Genomic DNA, 17,932 nt, shown 5'->3' with positions numbered 1-17,932 from the left:
GGAGCTTACACCAGAATCAGTCCTTGAAACCCTTCCCTTGCATGGCTATTTATAGGAAAAGGCCATTTCGTGCAGGGGAAGCTCGCCCAAGTGAGCTAGTTTCTTACAGCTGAAGGTATCAACTCGCCCAGAAGAGCTGGTTGCTTAAGGATGAAGGCATTCCATGGCCCAGGTAAGCCAGATGCTGGCCTAGGCGAGCTCAAGCCTGGAAACATCCAAAAAGTGGCCATTTTGCCCCCTTTCCTTGTGGTTTTTGTTCCCAGATCTGACAATCAAACATCAACTTGAGCGGTCCCTCGACCTTGCACTGCAACTGGTGCTATACACCGTAATTTAATTACTAATGATCAAAACATCACAAGTGAATGATAAAAATATCATACCCGAATGAAATTAGAGTCTGACACTTACCATAATTAATTTATAGTTATTAGTTATGTTAAATGTAATTGTTCAGAATTTCATGTCAGATTGATAATAATTTAATCTAGTTATTAAAAAATAAAAATACTTATCACAATGACTCGATAATAATAATTAATTTATAAATATTAAAAATAATGTAGAAATAATTATCTAATTTTTTTTCTCAAATGTATAAGGATTCCCTCCTAGACTTCTTTAATTTTAATAAAAGATAAAAATAACAAAAGTTTTTTTTCCTGCTTTTAACTGACAAAACATAGGCAATGAGTTCTTGGAAAAAATCTAAGTGATATCAGAGACCATGCAAAGTCCTAAAACACTTGCATAGACATTATAATTTCTGATGAATTTCCTCCAAACCATGGTTAGAAAAAGCGTTGTCATGACACTACCATGTGCCATTTGCTGCATTTTGTTTGTATCTCTTCGATTTTCATCTCTTTTAGGCTCTCCACTAAAGTATATTGGACTCAAGGCAACCGCTTCATGTTTCAATGCATTAAAAATGAGATTGTTTGAATTAGTCTCCAATGGTGATGATCATAAAGTAAAACTGATTTAATTTAAAGATATAAAATTCTTTTTGCCTATTTCATTAAACTTAAAACAGCTGGTCCAATTCAATTAAATTAAAATTTAACATGACAAAAAGGGAAAAATCATTTTGGTTCTAGTTAGTTCTCCAAATGAGGTATGTTCAGTCCCAATAAACTTCTTAATAAGTGTGAAATCAATTTTTTTTCTTATAAAATAGAACAAAAGGAGTAGTAATTTTACAAATTAATCTTACATCATCATTAATTTATTTCTAGATTTTGTATTTCATCATTAATATATAAGGAATATAAGTGAAAAAAAAATAATTAATGTTACATTAAAAAACTAAAATGACAATTATATTGGGATAAATTTTTTTCTTACACGACAATTATCGAAGGAAGTATCATTTATTTCCATAGGAAAAAATCACATTGGTTTAAATTAAGAAAAATGATAAACACACAAATGTTTTGCTAGAATGTTTTAGGAGTCACACTTGTCCTAACATTGTCCGTGTATTACACTTCTTAAAGTGACTTTCCCCTTGATTTTCTTATTAAATATTAATGATTTCACCTCACTTTATAGGAGTCATGTTACAACTACTTATTTAATTAAGAGACAATTAAGAAAACAAATCTTCATTGAAAAGGTTGTAATCAGTTTTGATTAATGAAACTCTTCAAGGATTTAAAAAATAACTGAATATAGCTCTAGAGTTTGAGTGAACCACTACAAATCATCAAGTATTTATACTCCTCTCTCTTTAAGTTTATACTTGTTTTCTCTTGTAATCATTTTAACACACCTTGGAGGCACAAGTTCTTAACAAAATTTGTTTTGAGAAAACTAATTTTAGCCTCTTTGGACGATCTTTGCGTATAACCTTGTTTTACAAAACTTGGCTAAAATCTTTGTCAAACATATCTTTTGACCAATGTGTTTTCTAAGTGCTTTTGGAAAGGTTTCATCTTTGTTAAAAGGGTTTAAAGTTTTACTAATACAATCTTCAATCTCTCTTAGATTTCTTACAAAGTTTCCTTTGTGATATGATATTTTTCACACACATACATAAATTTAGAACCATTAGACATCAACATTCACATTAATGAGCAAGATATATTACATTCAATCATAATCTTCAATCCACATAATTATATATTAATCATCATTAATATTTAATCTACATCCCATTAATAGACCAAGATGGTCGAACCTCATGAAACATAAAAGTTCTCCCTAATTTTCATTTAGTAAAAAATTCTTATTTTAGTCATACAGGATTTGTCTACTTCCTTCCTAATTCCTTTTAGGTTGATTTCAATTCATTTTGAGGGTACAATTACTTAACAAAGTCACTAGTGTTATAGTTCCTTAACTGGTCTTTTTTTAGTATTCAAGTTTCAAAAGTATAAGGTATCTAATTTAATCATACAAATCCCAAAATACATAATCAAAGGTCATTCATTTTATATAAAAAAATAAAACCATATTTAAGGCTATAAAATATTAAGTTAATAAATTTGTATTACTTTTAAAATAGTTATTATAAAAATTAACAATTTATTATACATGACAACAATTTAACGGAACACAATAGAAAAATCTTTTACATTGTCATGATAATTTCTATAATTGATATAAATATTCATTGTTGTGCTTTGCTAATGTAAACAAATTTATATCATCAACCTATTAAAAATTACTATAAATAAAATTTTTAAAATAATTATTATATATCAACAACAATACATAGAATGCTCATATAATTTTAAGTAAATTATTATTTTTACCATTGACATGCAACCTAGGAAATTGGGCACACATGTTTATCTAAATTTGGTTCAAACCAGGAAAAAGAATAAAAAATAGTAAAAAAAAAACAAAAAGAGTTTATCAAGGGACAACAAGCCAACCTCATTAGGTATGAAAAACAAAAGAAATAGGACCACCTCAGAGATCTATGTGTTCAAATAGGAAACGTTTATTAGAGGTTGGACAACAACCAAGCATTTGAGAGAAATTCAGGCATGGAGGATGAGTGCATTGAATTTTGATTTATTATATTCCATTCAATTCAATCTGGTGTAACAGAACGCAACGCTAGAGAAAGAGGATGGAAGCATCGTCAAGCGGAGAAGGATCTCAGCGTGACGAAGAGAAAGGGATGTTTCAATACTTTGGTTGGGTTTATCATATTGGCGTCAATTCCGTAGGTCGCGAGTATTGCCACCTACGATTCCTTTTGGTCAGGGGCAAGTGCGTTGCCATGTACAAGCGTGACCCTCACCAGAATCCTGGCATTGTATCTCTCTTCTTTTCTCTTCATTATTTATTTTTTCTGCCATTTCCCACCACATCCAATTAATAAAGCATGATGCATTTTAGACTTTAATTTTTGTGTCTTGCTCGTATAAATTTTTTAAAAACTCTTAACTAATAAAAAATCATTTATCATCTTAGGTATCACTTATATAGTAGTTATTATAGAACTTAACACACGTGATTACCAAAAGTAATGCATTTAAATTAAAGGTTCAATTAATCATTTGGTTTCTATAACTAAAAAACAATCCTGTCTCTATACTTAAATTCATCCCTCCTAATTCCTACACATACCATTTTTAATTCATTTTAGTTCTTTTCGTTGTGAGTAAAAATAATTAAAATGATACGTAGGGATAAAATGTATTAAAAATAGTACGTGTAAGGGATTAAATTGGGATATTTTTTAAGTATAAGAACTAAGAAAAAAGCTTTTGTAACTATAGGAAATAAATAATTAAACCTAAATTAAATTATACATTTTAAACCTCCTTATTGTAAAAATTAATGTAATATCAATTTCTCACGTGGAAATGTGCATATATATGTTTATATGCACTCACAGAATCATACTTGTTTCAAATATTTAATAATTCTTGAGTAAATGTGTAGTTTGGAATATCAAAACTGTTATTTGTTTTACTTTAGTCTTGAAAGATATTGTCAACAAAAGCTAGCCTCTGACATTGTCATTGTATTAACAAATTCACCCTACCAAAACTTTCTACTATTTCAAGTAATTAGTTCATCTTACTGAAGTTCTCATAATTATCCCTTTGGAAACCAATTTAAATAGATGATCTTTTGTGGATCAAAACAATACAGGGGAAATCTTTCAACGTCCTGTGTAAATTTTCACTTGTAATGTTTGAATAAATTTATGCTCTTCCTTACTTTAATGTGAGTTGTAATCACTTGTTAGTTTATTATTTCTTCTTATTCAGTAATATCTCATTTTTAGGCTTTACAGTTCTTAGATATATCACATTTAAACTTTATTCTTTGTTCAGAAACCCATTAGACAGGGAGTCATGGGTGCCACACTAGTGGTGGAGGAGCTAGGACGTCGAAAGGTCAATAATGGGGTAACACTAAGTTTTCATCTCTTGTATTTACCAAATTTATTGATTTTGCATTGAGTTGATGGTGTATACTTTTCAATGTATATACATATGTTGTGTGTTTGTGTGTATTTCATTTCCTTATACATTTGGCGGAAGCTAAGTATGTTTCATTTCCTTCTCCAGGAACTTTATGTAATACAATTCTGTAGTCGATTAGATGAGAGCAGAAAAGGAGAAGTAAGTTATAGTTTTGAATTGTTTCTTCTAATAACTATTGGTAGAAAGATACTTGTCAATCATGCTTTTTAACCGATGTAACTTTTCATAAGGACTTCAAGGTAGCTCTTAATTCCTACACACCATCAAATTTAAAATAATAGTACAAGCTTCAAACTTTTGACATAAAACATAAAATAATCTTCAATGGCTAGTTGTCTACTATGAGGGATTGGATATTCCTTCAACTATTGTAAAGTTCTCTTTTATGTTTTAAAATGTAGAATAACTTCAATAATTTTCATGTAATTCTGTATTCAATTTTAATTTTCATGATCATAATTTTTGTACAACGAACATTAATTTTTGGGAAATTTAACTTGAGGTGCTCGTGCTATGTTAGTAACGATTGACAAGGACCAACCAAGCCTTATTTCAGTTTGTGGGGTTGGCAACATTGATCAATTGATACCATTGGGCTCAATGAAAAACTAAATTTTCATTTAGACTATTTGCAAATTTTTTTTCTTCATAAAAGTGGATTTTGCTAAGTTTGGTTAATTTTTCATCTATCCTCTATGGGAGTATCTTTCTTTGTCGGTGCTACTACAATCCTCTTCTAGATACAAGCATTCCTAGTTTTTATTTTCTTGTGTGTCAATCCATACACCTTAGCGTTCTCATCCCTCTAATACACCTGTTTTTATTGTCAATTCATCCACCTTAGCTTTTCTCTATCTCATCCTCATAGCTTGAATTCTATGCATGGCATGACATTCTATCTATCTTCCTGTTTATCATTCTGTTATATGGATCCAATGTATTTATGCTATCCAACTTGTGATATGATTTGAAACCAAAGTTTCACCTACGAAACATTGCTCACTTGCCTTTATATCCTTCATTTCACTCCTACTTCTTTTGAAAATCCTTTGATTCCAAAGTTTCCTTAATTCACTCAAGTTAAAAATTATCTCTTTCAACTCATTAACTATGACTACATCATTTATATAAAGCAATGAGTCACCAGCTCTTGGCTGCAACTAGTAAGTGTGATCGATACAAAGGTTAAAAGATATGAAACAAAAATAAAGCGATGGTGTTAATCTAGTGTTAGTCTGTTATAAAATTTTTTAATTACACACCGGGGAGTTTGCATGCTAGTTGTAACCTTGATCACATTATCTTCCAATTTTTCTCACAATAATGCACTCCTTATTTCTTGCTCGACTTTTAAATTTAAGCCAATGTTTATATTCTAAAATAACCTTTTGTTTAATCCACCTATTATCTTGAAGATTCATAAAGTTTGACATTTATTTAATCATGATCTCAAATGCTTCCATTAATTCTCCTGAAATAGTTTCAATTCTCCAAGTGCCAAAATAAATTTTACTTTGATTGACCAATTTCACCTACATCTATCTTGGAAAGTGTAAAAACTCTAGTCTATTTTCCACTATATCTAGGGCCAATGTAGCACCTCTACTCCTTCCTCTCTTAATTGTCCTTGAGCCATAAATGTGTTAGGGTAACTACCTAGGGTTAGAGTGTATCATAAAGACAACAGAGATTTGCATTGATTATCGATGGTCTAACATCACCCTTCTTTTGTGGAATAGAGAACTATCATAAGATAATATACGAGATAAACTGGTCAATAAAAATTATAAGCTTTTGTTTGTTCAGTAGTCTTAAACTTATAAACTGAAGGATATGTGAAATCTCTTGGCTCATAAATGAAAATGTATTTTTAAGTGAATTAATCTACATGAATTTCTTTAGGTGATTCAGAATCCTTGTTTGTTGCCTTAGCGCCTCTGGTGGTTGTTATTCTTTATCTTTGAATAGTTGCAGTTTTTTTCAATAATTTGGGATTTTCTTATTCGAAAATATGTCTTTCAATTCTATATTGGCGCATCCCGTACAAAAATTCATTTAATTTTTTTTCATAACATCAATAAATTTACTGTCTATTTTATGCTTTTCAACATTTAGATTTTTCATATCTGGGAAGATTATTGACTATCACTACTTTTTGTTAGTAAGTTAGCATGTCACTTTATTTTCAAAAACAAATTAGCATGTTACTTTTAAGAAAAGACCAAACCAAATTATCAAGTGCTTTTTGTTTTGCTTCAAGGCAATGTTAACACTGACAATTAGAATTAATACTTACTGTCTCTAAAATAATTTATATTATTAAATAGCACTTAGTTAAAAATTTGGAATAGTACAATAAAATAAAAAATTATAGAAAATGAGTGACAATAAGGTGACTAGTAGATAAATATCTTCTTGATATTTTCTATTTACTACAACATTAGGAGATCCAACAATTGTCCTAGAAAGTTGCATGCTTAGCCACATTAATTTTTTGCTTACAAATTTTATAAAATCCACTTCATACATTATAATCTTTTTTGCCTATAATTTCTCTAAATTACTTTAGTCTCACTGTTTTATGCAAGATAAATGCTAGTGTTTTAATCACTAGATTTTACAATTGAATTTTTTATTGATAAGTTATTTGGAGTCATGTTATAGAGTGACAAAAATTTTGGTTATCTAGTATTCATCTTATTTGTTACCATCATTGTCGGGGATAATACCAAAATGCTTCAAACTAGATTTCCATAAAAAAAAAAAAAAGAGTCTTAAATTTGTTTTTACTTCAAATTTAAGGTTGTTTGTCTTTGTTAGACCCCTAAATTAAAATTGTAGTTTTTAGTCCCTCAAATTCAGCAATGCTTTTTTTAGTTCCTCTTGACTCATTTTTAGCGATTTAGATGCACAATTTGACACAATTTATGACCGTACATGAGACTAAAAATATATTTTACAAATTTGAGGGACTAAAAAATACAAATTTTAATTTGGATGACAAAAAAAGATAGACCCCTAACATTGAGGGACTAAAAATATATTTAAGTTAATATGTAATAAAAACTAACAATTCAAATTTTTAATTAGAAGTTTTAATGATAGTCTTTTTGATCCAAGAAATGCTTGATTGTTTGTATTGAAGAGTTTATTTATTTGAAATTAAATGAGCCCCTTCATATCATAAGTGTTAATTTTTATTTAGTATAGAAATGAGTTTTTTTTACATGATGTTTATTCAAGATTGCTTGTGCCACAATAGAAGAAGCCCAAAGATGGATGGAAGCCTTTAATCATGCCAAGCAACAGGTATGAGAATAATTGTAATGTTCGTTTTATAACGTGGACGTTTAGTATGTTACTAGTGTTAATAATTGTTACACAACCTAAGCCTGGTTGTTATGGAAAGTCTTTATAGGACAAGGGATTTGAATAAGAATTCATGGTATGAAAGTGATTATTGGTATGATAACAATGAGAAATATCAAATTTTATAGAGAGAATATTAGGCAAAAAATCTCCCTATATATGAGAATATGAGTTGGTATCGTTAGAGTGAAAAAAGGCTCATGAGAAAAATCTTTTTCTTAACTTATTGGATCGAAAACAAACATACAGTCAATTATTGCTACTGTTTTCACCTCAAAATTACTAACATTAACCCAAATTAGTGTCAGCCTACTATTTTTAGCCACATTCCCTTATTTTCTATACACACCCCTTCTGGCATATTTTTGTTTTTATTCTTTTAAAGTACAAACCTTTATGTTCTATTTTATTAGTCCTAAGCCCAATTACTATTCAAACAAACATGATTTAAAACATAAGACATAAGAAATATATTTTCCAACAACAATAAATTTAATTCACATACTTCGAATAATGATAAACATACTAAATAAATAGCACAGATCAAAACAAATTAAGTTATATAAACAAATAAATTAAATCATGCAACGTAACTAGGATGAAATAAATTTATAATCAAAAGTAACAAACCACTAGATTAACATATAAGGAATTAACCTCAATTCCTTGCGTGTCACACTCATTCATATCAAACAATTTAATTTCAAGAAATAATTAAATCCTTAAAACACATCAAACAAGATGAATTCCTATAAGGAGAAAATTAGGTTGTTATATTTTTCTCCATAAATGTTGGATCTAATTGCAATGTATAAGACTTGAGTCCTACATTGGAATTATAAGATTATAGTGTGGGATTTATAAGGCTTTGGACTCTTAACCTACAACAACTATCTTTTGCAATGTGGTTCTCCCAAGATTCTTATAAATTGGTATATGAGTATTTTACTATGTTTCTAAGTTGTAAATGAGTGCTAGAAGTGGTGATGCTCGAATTGTAGTGTTTGACTTGTACTAGATCAAGGGATAATTCATAACCAACTTGCGTTCGTGTCAAGGCTACGAAGTATAGTGGCATGTTAGGACTTTGGGCTTATAAGATTCTAGTGTTGGATTTATAAGAGTTTGGGCATTCCACCTATATTAATTAGCTTTTGTGGTGTGGTTCTTTCAAGGTTTCTACTAGAATAAATGCGCCAAATGTTTTAAGAGGCTTAACTCATTATTCACACAACTTTCTAATTTTCAAAAGTGCCATGTCTCATCACTTTTTCTTATTTATAGGCAACATGCCTCTAACTAACTTGTATTCCACTAACTATGGATTATCTAACAAATTATTGTTCCACTCTCAAGTTAACTTGACTTACAAGTAAACTTGTTGTCACACTCTCACGTCTACTTTATTTATTTATTATATTCTTAGCCTTGAAAGAGAGTATCGTTGCTTCTACAAGTGTATTAGGAGTCTAATCTATTTGGTCAAGAAGTTGATCAAATTTTGGAGATTCCAAAGTTTCCAAATGATTGGCATTTAACAGGATTCTTGTGCTCCTCTTGCTCCATTTCCTCATAGGTTGCATTTCTACCTTGAAATTGTAGGACAACTTTTACATGCCCATAGTCTTTTGGACAGATTGAGACTTGTGAAAATTTATATCTTTCTTCAAAGGAGTGTACAGGGATTTAAATATGTTGTCTCACATTCATGTCTCACTTTTGGCCCCATCAATGAAATAATGACACATCATTTAAGTTGTCATGTGTATCTTTCTTTCAATTCACAAAGTATCCCTCACAAATCCCTAACCCCTAACCCCTTCCCGATAGAGAGTGAGGCACAATAATACCATTGTCGACAAGTTTCTTCTCACAATTACACATGATCAACGAGATTTGCATTGAAGTCTAAAACTAACAAAATTGAATTGCCTGCATGTTGAAACTCAACTGGATCCAAAATATCAAATCGGTATGCAGGGTATTTGTAAAATTCAACATGATGAAGATACCCCCTTCGACTACAGGTTTGAAAATCAAAATCTTTGAATTCATTGTGTTCGATCGGAAACAAAATCTATGCCTTCTTTGATCGCAATTGAGAATTGAACAAAAGCTTATTGCCTTTCTTAAATGATCATATGCTTCAAATTGATGGTGTAACATGCAAGCAATAAGAGAGGCTAACTGTCGTGCTACCATTTTTTTTTATCGTGTATTGCAACATTAATTGCCTGCTCTGTATGTATGTTTAATTGCTTGATCGTGTGCCGTAAGCAGAAACGTGTCATCAGTACTCTGTATTATTATTGTGCCTTTCTCTCTATTGGGAAGGGATTAGGGATTTGTGAGAGGTATTTTGCAAATTGAAGGAAAATAATGCATGACAACTTAAATGATGTGTCATTATTTTATTGGTGGAGCAGGTGAGACATGAATATGAAACAACAAATTTAAATAAGTGTAGATACCTCGTAGAAATATTTTCAAGGCAATCCCCAAAGTCTCTAATTTAGTTTATCCCAATACTTTGGTAGGTAAACGATTTATTCTAAGTCTGAACCCTAATTTCTTAGGCGTGCAATTAAACTCAAGAATTTCCAAAACAAAAAAAAAATCTGAGTACGTAATTGCTTACACATGCTACTGCCTTGACAAGGAGTTTCCTCCTTCAACACTATAAAAACAATCAAAAAACACACCCAACATAATTGAATAATAGGGGAAATCTCTTAGTGAGAATGACACAATGCTCCATATGTTTTGAGTGGTCTAGACCCCTTTCTCACTCAACTCTTTACTTGGATAGAAAGATCTTAACAACGGAATAACTAAATATTTTTGTGTGTTTGCAATATAAAGTCTAATCCATTTTCTTTGGTCCAAATTATTAAAAAAACTTGGAAAACTAAGCATATTAAAGGAAATAGGGAAAGTAGGACAAAGATTTATTTAAATAAATAAAAATATACTCTGAATATACATGGAGATTTTAACTTATTTATAATATTTCTAATTCTCTAAAATCCCCTTTCTCTGAAAACTTTTTTATTTATAGCCAACATGCCTCTTTCTAATATCTTTGCCCCCAGCTAACTAAATATTCCAGTAGCTATGGGTTATCTAACAAAAAAAATTCAAAATGTAGGTTTTCATATTGTAAAGAATATGGGAGCGAGTATCTTCTTTGCCTAATTATAAGAATTGGGATGTCATGGAACTATATCCATATTTACCATGATAAGCTTATTTGAAATTTTGTTCATATAACCACTTTTGCAGGCTGAGCATGAGTTGTCAACAGAAAGTAGTGCCAGAGATAAATTAATACAAGAAATGGAGTATGTTTTTTTTTACTCCACCTGACACCACTTAATCAAATATATGATAGATTAACATCAGATGAACAATCATGCAATCCTGATTTGGAATGATTAATGAGGTTTTGTTGACATATGTATTAGCAGAAGATTCCAATGCTTTTGATATTCTCAGCCTCAATAGTCTTTCAATTTCTTATACTTTTTTATATTTTATTTTATAAACTCCAAAAATTATGATTCTTGTAAATATTTTTAAGGAATATGTCTTACAGTAGAATATTATTCCTCTTGTTTTGATGTTTAGCATAAGGAAAGATCTATGTAATTGTTGAGAACATTATCAAATTACTTGTCTTATAAGTCATCCTTTTATTAGAAAACTTATCATAAATAACGTATAACTTGTTTGTGTGGTGTGCAAGGATCAATTTACAAGGCAATCGACATAAAATGAAACGGTATGCCTCTGGGTTAAGGAAGCTTAAAAAAATTGGCCAAGGTAAAATGCCACATTGTTTAATCAAATAATATTCATTAGATGGCTTTTGATGTCCTAACATGCTTAATATATTTCTAACTTGTAGAAATATCATTATATTGTATCTTCATTTACTATGGATTGGGTTACATAATCTATTATTTTTATTTTATTTTAGCAGTATGGTGGTGTGTATTTTGTTTCCTAATTTAAGAGATAAATTTACACTATTGATATGCACCAAAAATTTTGTTGCTGGAAGATAGTTGTGGAAGTGTGATTTTGAATGATCATTTGTATTTTTTTCAAGTAATATCAAGTTTGTTTCTAAATTCAATGCATGTTGTGGGGTTAGATGATCCTGTATATGTCTATATACTAATTGACATTACCGTTACTCTTTCTTTCTAAAGGCCCAGAGACACTTTTACGTCTATCATCAAAGATTTTTGGTAGTTCAGATGGGTTTGAAGACAACAATGGAGATGCATTTGAAGCCCATCAATGGAAATGTGCTCGTACCATGTCCGGTACTTTTCTTCTACCATAAACAATTTTGCAACCAATGAAAACCAATGCTTGTTGCTTTAATACCCCACCCTTTTCCTAATACTTATTAAACTTAATGTCCCAATTGTACAGAGTTTATGTAAATGTTGTAATTGTTTTCTTTAACAACTCAACTTTAACTGCACCTGTCTAGGTTGTAAAAAATCTTCTTAGGTTGCCCTTGAAACAAAGGGACCCCAAGATACATAAAGGGAAGGGAACCTTGAGGAAATGCCAAGGATTCTTTGATAGATCTCCAGCGATGTCCTGTATGGAATGAGTAAAAAGTGAACTTTGAAAGTCTTAGGAATTGACCTGAGGCTTGACCATATTCTTGAAAAAGAGACATTAAATTTTGAATGTCCTTTTTGGTCCCTCTTCCCAAAACTTGGATATCATTTGCAAAAAGGACATGACTTGGAGTGCAAACATCCTTTGGGTCTCTGATAGGGTGAAAAAGCCCTTGCTACAAGAATCTTCTGCCAAACAGAAGAGAAGAAGGAATAAGGGATCTCCTTGATGAATCCCCCATTGACAAGATAAAATAACCTGCTGCCTTGCTACTCACAACGAAAGAGAGCTTTGCAAAATGCAGAAGAGCAAGAATCCACTGAACAAATTTATGATCAAACCCAAAAGCACTAAGAACTTGGAGCAAAAAGTTCCAATCAAAAGTATCAAAAATCCTTTCGCAAATCAAACTTCAAAATTAAATCACCTCCAATAGAACGGTGTTTCAGAAGGTTCACTACTTCAAAAGCAATACAAATGCAGTCACTAATATGTCTTCCTTTCACAAAGCCTCTCTGATCGGGGTAAAGGATCTTGGGGGCTATTTTTGCAAGTCTATCAGTTAAGACTTCCGTAATGATTTTAAACTGGAAGTTCGCCAAGGCAATTGGACGAAATTAATCAACGGTATCCATTTCTGGAACTTTAGGAATCAAAACCACTAGATTGGAATTCATGTTAGGTAGGATCCAACCCTGTTGAAAGCGTTGAAGAACAACTTGAAAGACAGATTAACCAACAATATGCCAGAACCTTTGGAAAAAACATTCCCCAAATCCATCCAGGCCTGAGGCCACATCCTCATTCATGATGAAGACAATAGTCTTCACCTCTTTACGAGATGGAATATTGGTAAGGAAACAGTTGTCTTAACTTGAGACTGAAGCAAGAATGATTCTACTGATCAGATAATTGGACACAGTTATTGTCTCCCATAAATATTAGAGAAAAAGCCAAGCACATCCAGAGCTTCTTGGGATTCCATCATAACATCCCCACTTTGAAGAACTGACATCCTCTTAGCTGCATGCCTAATATGTGCTAATTTGTGAAAATAAGTTGTATTTTGATCTCCTTGACGCTGCCATTTAATACTTACCCTTTTCCTCCAAAAAGTTTCCTCTGCATGGATAAAGCTTTTCAAGGTCAATCTGAGCTTGAGATTCCCTATCTTTCAACTCATCAGAGTAAACCGAAGTGTCAATATCACGCTGCACAACATTAACCACATCTTGACAAGCTTTAACATTATCATGAACATTGCCAAAACAACATTTATTCCAAGAGCGAAAGGCTTGTTTCGAGAGACGAAGCTTGCTACCCAATACAAACATTGGACAACCAGCAATGGATTGGTTCCAAGTAGTAGAGACAAGTTGTTCATAGTCGTTGTGCTCCAACCACATCTTCTGAAATCGAAAGGAAGCTGGGCCAGGTTTTTCACCTCTCTAAAAAGTCAACAACAACGGAGTATGATCAGGATGCACTCTAGTGAGAACATTACAAGAGAAAATTCCAAAAGGAGATGCTTGCGTCATTCCAAAAACCTCTATCTAGTCTCATATCAATTCACTTATTGTCCAAGTGAAAGAATTTCCAAGAGACTACAAGTCCACCAGGAAACAAGAGTCAAACAATGCTAGAAAATCTGAACAAGACAAAGGGAGGTGGAGGTAACCACCCCTTTTTTTCATGAGAACCCATGGCAGAATTGAAATCCCCTAGGCAACACCAAGGACCAGCCTGAGTTTGCTGTAATAGAGCCAGCTTTGTCCAAAGATGTATGTGTAAAATGTAATCAGTGCAAGCATAGATAGCCAAAAATATATGTTTTCGTTATCCACACATAAGGAAACAGAAATATGTTGTAGCGAAGAAGAGATAAGACCTGGATGTAAAAAATATACATACACTGATCTAAACATGCAAATAAATTTAAATAGCACATTTAGACCAAACAGCGGAAATTAAAAGAATTACGAGCGTACCTCCAGCCATTGCAAATTGAACGGGAAGCGGCGCACACACGAACCTGAAAGACAGTTTTGTTCTTCCACACCCTTACTCACTCTGAATAGATGGTGTAATTTTTCCTGAATAGAGAAGTGGGTTTGGTGATACAAAACTGAGAGCACCCCATCCTATTTATAGAGTCTGTCCATCACAGAGCTCTCTCAACTTGTTATCAGAACGTGAGATAGGAAGTTATCAGACGTGAGATAAGAAGTTATCAGTACATGAGATGATGGGTACGTGATTTGTTACTGAAGGTGGTTGCAAATATATTTTGCAAAGATATGGAATGAATGTGGATGGAAAATGGACCAGATTCAAAATAACTAATTTTTTCAAAAATAATAAAATTAATTAATTAAAAGAACGTGGAGGTGAATGTGCACTTCCAACATTCTCCCACTTGGTCCATTTAACCCAACATCAACCGTAACAAGAAACATAATATATGAGTCATGGCGATAGGTCCTCTGATGATGAGTAGTATCTTCCATGTACCACAATATATCGAGTCTCTCAACACTAGCTCTCAACTTAATGAATAAACCATATGTTTATTCTATATCTAAATCGAATGATTTTTCTCGAAATAAATAAATATGTGCACAAAACGATATGAGAAAATATCTAACTGAATAAGAGTTTCATTGAAAATAACAAATGTACGTACAATGAAATTACATCATGGAACCAAGTCCCATTCGTACTACATGATCCTTAAAATTCTTTGGTGGCATGCCTTTAGTTAAAGGATCAGCAATCATTAACTCAGTGTTAACGTGTTCAATGACCACTTTCTTTTCTTTAACACGTTCTCTTATGGCTAAGTACTTGATGTCGATGTGCTTACTTCGACTTCCACTTTTGTTGTTTTTAGCCATAAACACTGCAGCAAAGTTGTCACAATACAACTTTAATGGCCTAGAAATAGAGTCCACAACTCTAAGGCCAGATATGAAACTCTTCAACCATACACCATGCGAGGTAGCCTCAAAACAAGAAACGAACTCAGCCTCCATAGTGGAAGTAGCAGTCAAGGTTTGTTTGGCACTTCTCCAAGATACAGCTCCACTGGCTAACATAAAAATATAACCAGATGTTGATCTTCGTGAATCAATGCAACCAGCAAAGTCTGAGTCGGAGTAGCCAATCACTTCCAGACAATCAGTTTGTCTGTACATGAGCATGTAATCTTTTGTTCCTTGAAGATATCTCATCACTTTCTTTGCAGCTTTCCAGTGGTCAATACCTGGATTACTTTGATATCTTCCCAAAACTCCAACAGCGAATGCAATATCAGGTCTAGTGCAAACCTGAACATACATAAGGCTTCCAACTGCTGAAGCATATGGAATATTTTTCATGTGTTCCCGCTCAAAATCATTTTTGGGGCATTGACTCAAAGCAAGTTTGTCACCCTTCACAATGGGAGCTACACTTGGTGAACAATCTTTCATATTAAATCTCTCTAAAACTTTGTTGATATAGGTTTCTTGAGACAAGCCTAAAATGCCTCGAGATCTTTCTCTATGGATCTTTATGCCTATGACATAAGATGCCTCTCCCATATCCTTTATATCAAAGTTCTTTGAGAGAAATTGTTTCACCTCATATAGCATACCCTTATCATTAGTCGCAAGCAGAATGTCATCTACGTATAATACAAGGAAACAAATCTTACTCCCACTGACCTTCTGGTATATACAGTGATCCATGACATTCTCTTCAAAGCTAAATGAAGAAATGACCTCATGAAATTTTAAATACCATTGGCGGGAAGCTTGTTTCAATCCATAAATGGACTTATTAAGCTTGCAGACTAAGTGCTCACCAACACTAGATAAGAATCCCTCAGGTTGTTTCATGTAAACCTCTTCTTCTAGATCACCATTCAGGAACGCCGTTTTCACATCCATTTGATGCAGCTCAAGATCAAAATGAGCTACTAATGCCAGAATTACTCGAAGAGAGTCTTTTTTAGATACAGGGGAAAAGGTCTCTCTGTAATCGATTCCTTCTCTTTGAGTGAATCCTTTAGCAACAAGTCTTGCCTTATGTCTCTCAATGTTGCCTTCTGAGTCTTTCTTTGTTTTGAAGACCCATCTACATCCGATGGCTTTTACACCAACAGGTAACTCAACGAGATCCCAAACTTGGTTAGATGCCATAGAATCCATCTCATCCCTCATAGCATTATACCACAAATTTGATTCCTTAGAACTCATGGCTTGTGAAAACGTCTCAGGATCATTTTCGGCTCCAATGTTGTAGTCTGATTCTTGTAGGTACACTACATAATCACTAGGAATTGATGTCCTTTTTATTCTAGTAGATCTTCTTAATGTTGTTTGGTCATCTTGCTGAGGAACTTGTTCAACTGGTTCTTCACCAGTTTGTTCAATATCATCATATTGTTCACAAACAACTCGATCTACATGATCACTTTCAACAGCTTGTGGAACTTCAATCACTGGTTGTCTAACACCCATTTTAACTTGAGGGGTGGGAATGACTATCAACCTATTACTTGTCCCAGAAGGTTCAGCTTCATAGTGATCCCTTTCAGAAGAAATGTTCTGAAATTGATCACTCCCACTGATCAAGTCATTTTCAAGAAACTTTGCATTCCTTGATTCCACAATCCTAGTGTTGTGGGATGGACAATAGAACCTATACCCTTTAGACCTTTCAGCATATCCAATGAAATACCCAGTAATAGTCTTAGGGTCTAGTTTCTTCTCTTGTGGATTATAAATTCTTACTTCAGACGGGCATCCCCAAACGCGTATATGTCGTAAACTTGGTTTCCAACCCTTGAATAGCTCAAAAGGTGTTTTTGAGACAGCCTTGGTTGGAACTCGGTTTAATATATACGCAGCCGTCTTAAGAGCATCAATCCACAAGAATTGAGGAAGCTTTACATTACTCCTCATGCTTCTCACCATGTCTAATAAGGTTCGATTTCTTCGTTCTGCCACACCATTCTGATCCGGAGAACCAGGCATAGTGTATTGGGCAACAATCCCATGTTCTTGAAGAAATTTCGCAAATGAACCTGGTGCTTGTCTATCCTCTGTGTATCTACCATAGTACTCCCCACCTCTATCTGATCTCACGATCTTAATTTGTTTTCCACATTGTTTCTCAACTTCAGCCTTAAAAACTTTAAAGGCATCTAAAGCTTCATTCTTAGAATGAAGTAAGTAGAGATACATATATCGTGAATAATCATCTATAAAGGTTATGAAGTATTTCGGACTATTTGCATCCATGTCTGGACAACATATGTCTGTATGTATGATTTCTAATAATTAGAACTCCTCTTTGCACCCTTTTTAGACTTGTTAGTTTGCTTACCCTTAATGCAATCTACACAAGTCTCAAAATCAGCGAAATCCAAAGTACTAAGTACTCCTTCATTTACTAATCGCTTGATTCTTTCAATAGAGATATGT

The 17,932-nt window shown here is 32.7% G+C and overlaps 1 protein-coding gene across 1 annotated transcript in view; it reads left to right on the top strand.

Moving 5' to 3' along the window:
• The first annotated feature begins 2,570 nt into the window (after positions 1 to 2,570).
• LOC100786048 (protein ENHANCED DISEASE RESISTANCE 2) overlaps positions 2,571 to 17,932 on the top strand; it is a 49,240-nt gene continuing 33,878 nt past the window's right edge. Inside the window, exons 1-6 of the mRNA XM_041009594.1 lie at positions 2,571 to 3,271; positions 4,302 to 4,376; positions 4,539 to 4,592; positions 7,698 to 7,763; positions 11,537 to 11,645; positions 12,038 to 12,154. Coding sequence (XP_040865528.1) covers positions 3,083 to 3,271; positions 4,302 to 4,376; positions 4,539 to 4,592; positions 7,698 to 7,763; positions 11,537 to 11,645; positions 12,038 to 12,154 — 610 coding nt within the window. The 5' untranslated portion in view covers positions 2,571 to 3,082. The remainder of the gene's footprint in view (positions 3,272 to 4,301; positions 4,377 to 4,538; positions 4,593 to 7,697; positions 7,764 to 11,536; positions 11,646 to 12,037; positions 12,155 to 17,932) is intronic.

This window comes from Glycine max, chromosome 15, assembly GCF_000004515.6.
Source record: "Glycine max cultivar Williams 82 chromosome 15, Glycine_max_v4.0, whole genome shotgun sequence".
In the NCBI taxonomy this organism is placed as follows: Eukaryota; Viridiplantae; Streptophyta; class Magnoliopsida; order Fabales; family Fabaceae; genus Glycine; species Glycine max.
The sequence above is the reverse complement of the archived record's forward strand: the minus strand, read 5'-3'. Positions and strand labels throughout refer to the sequence as shown.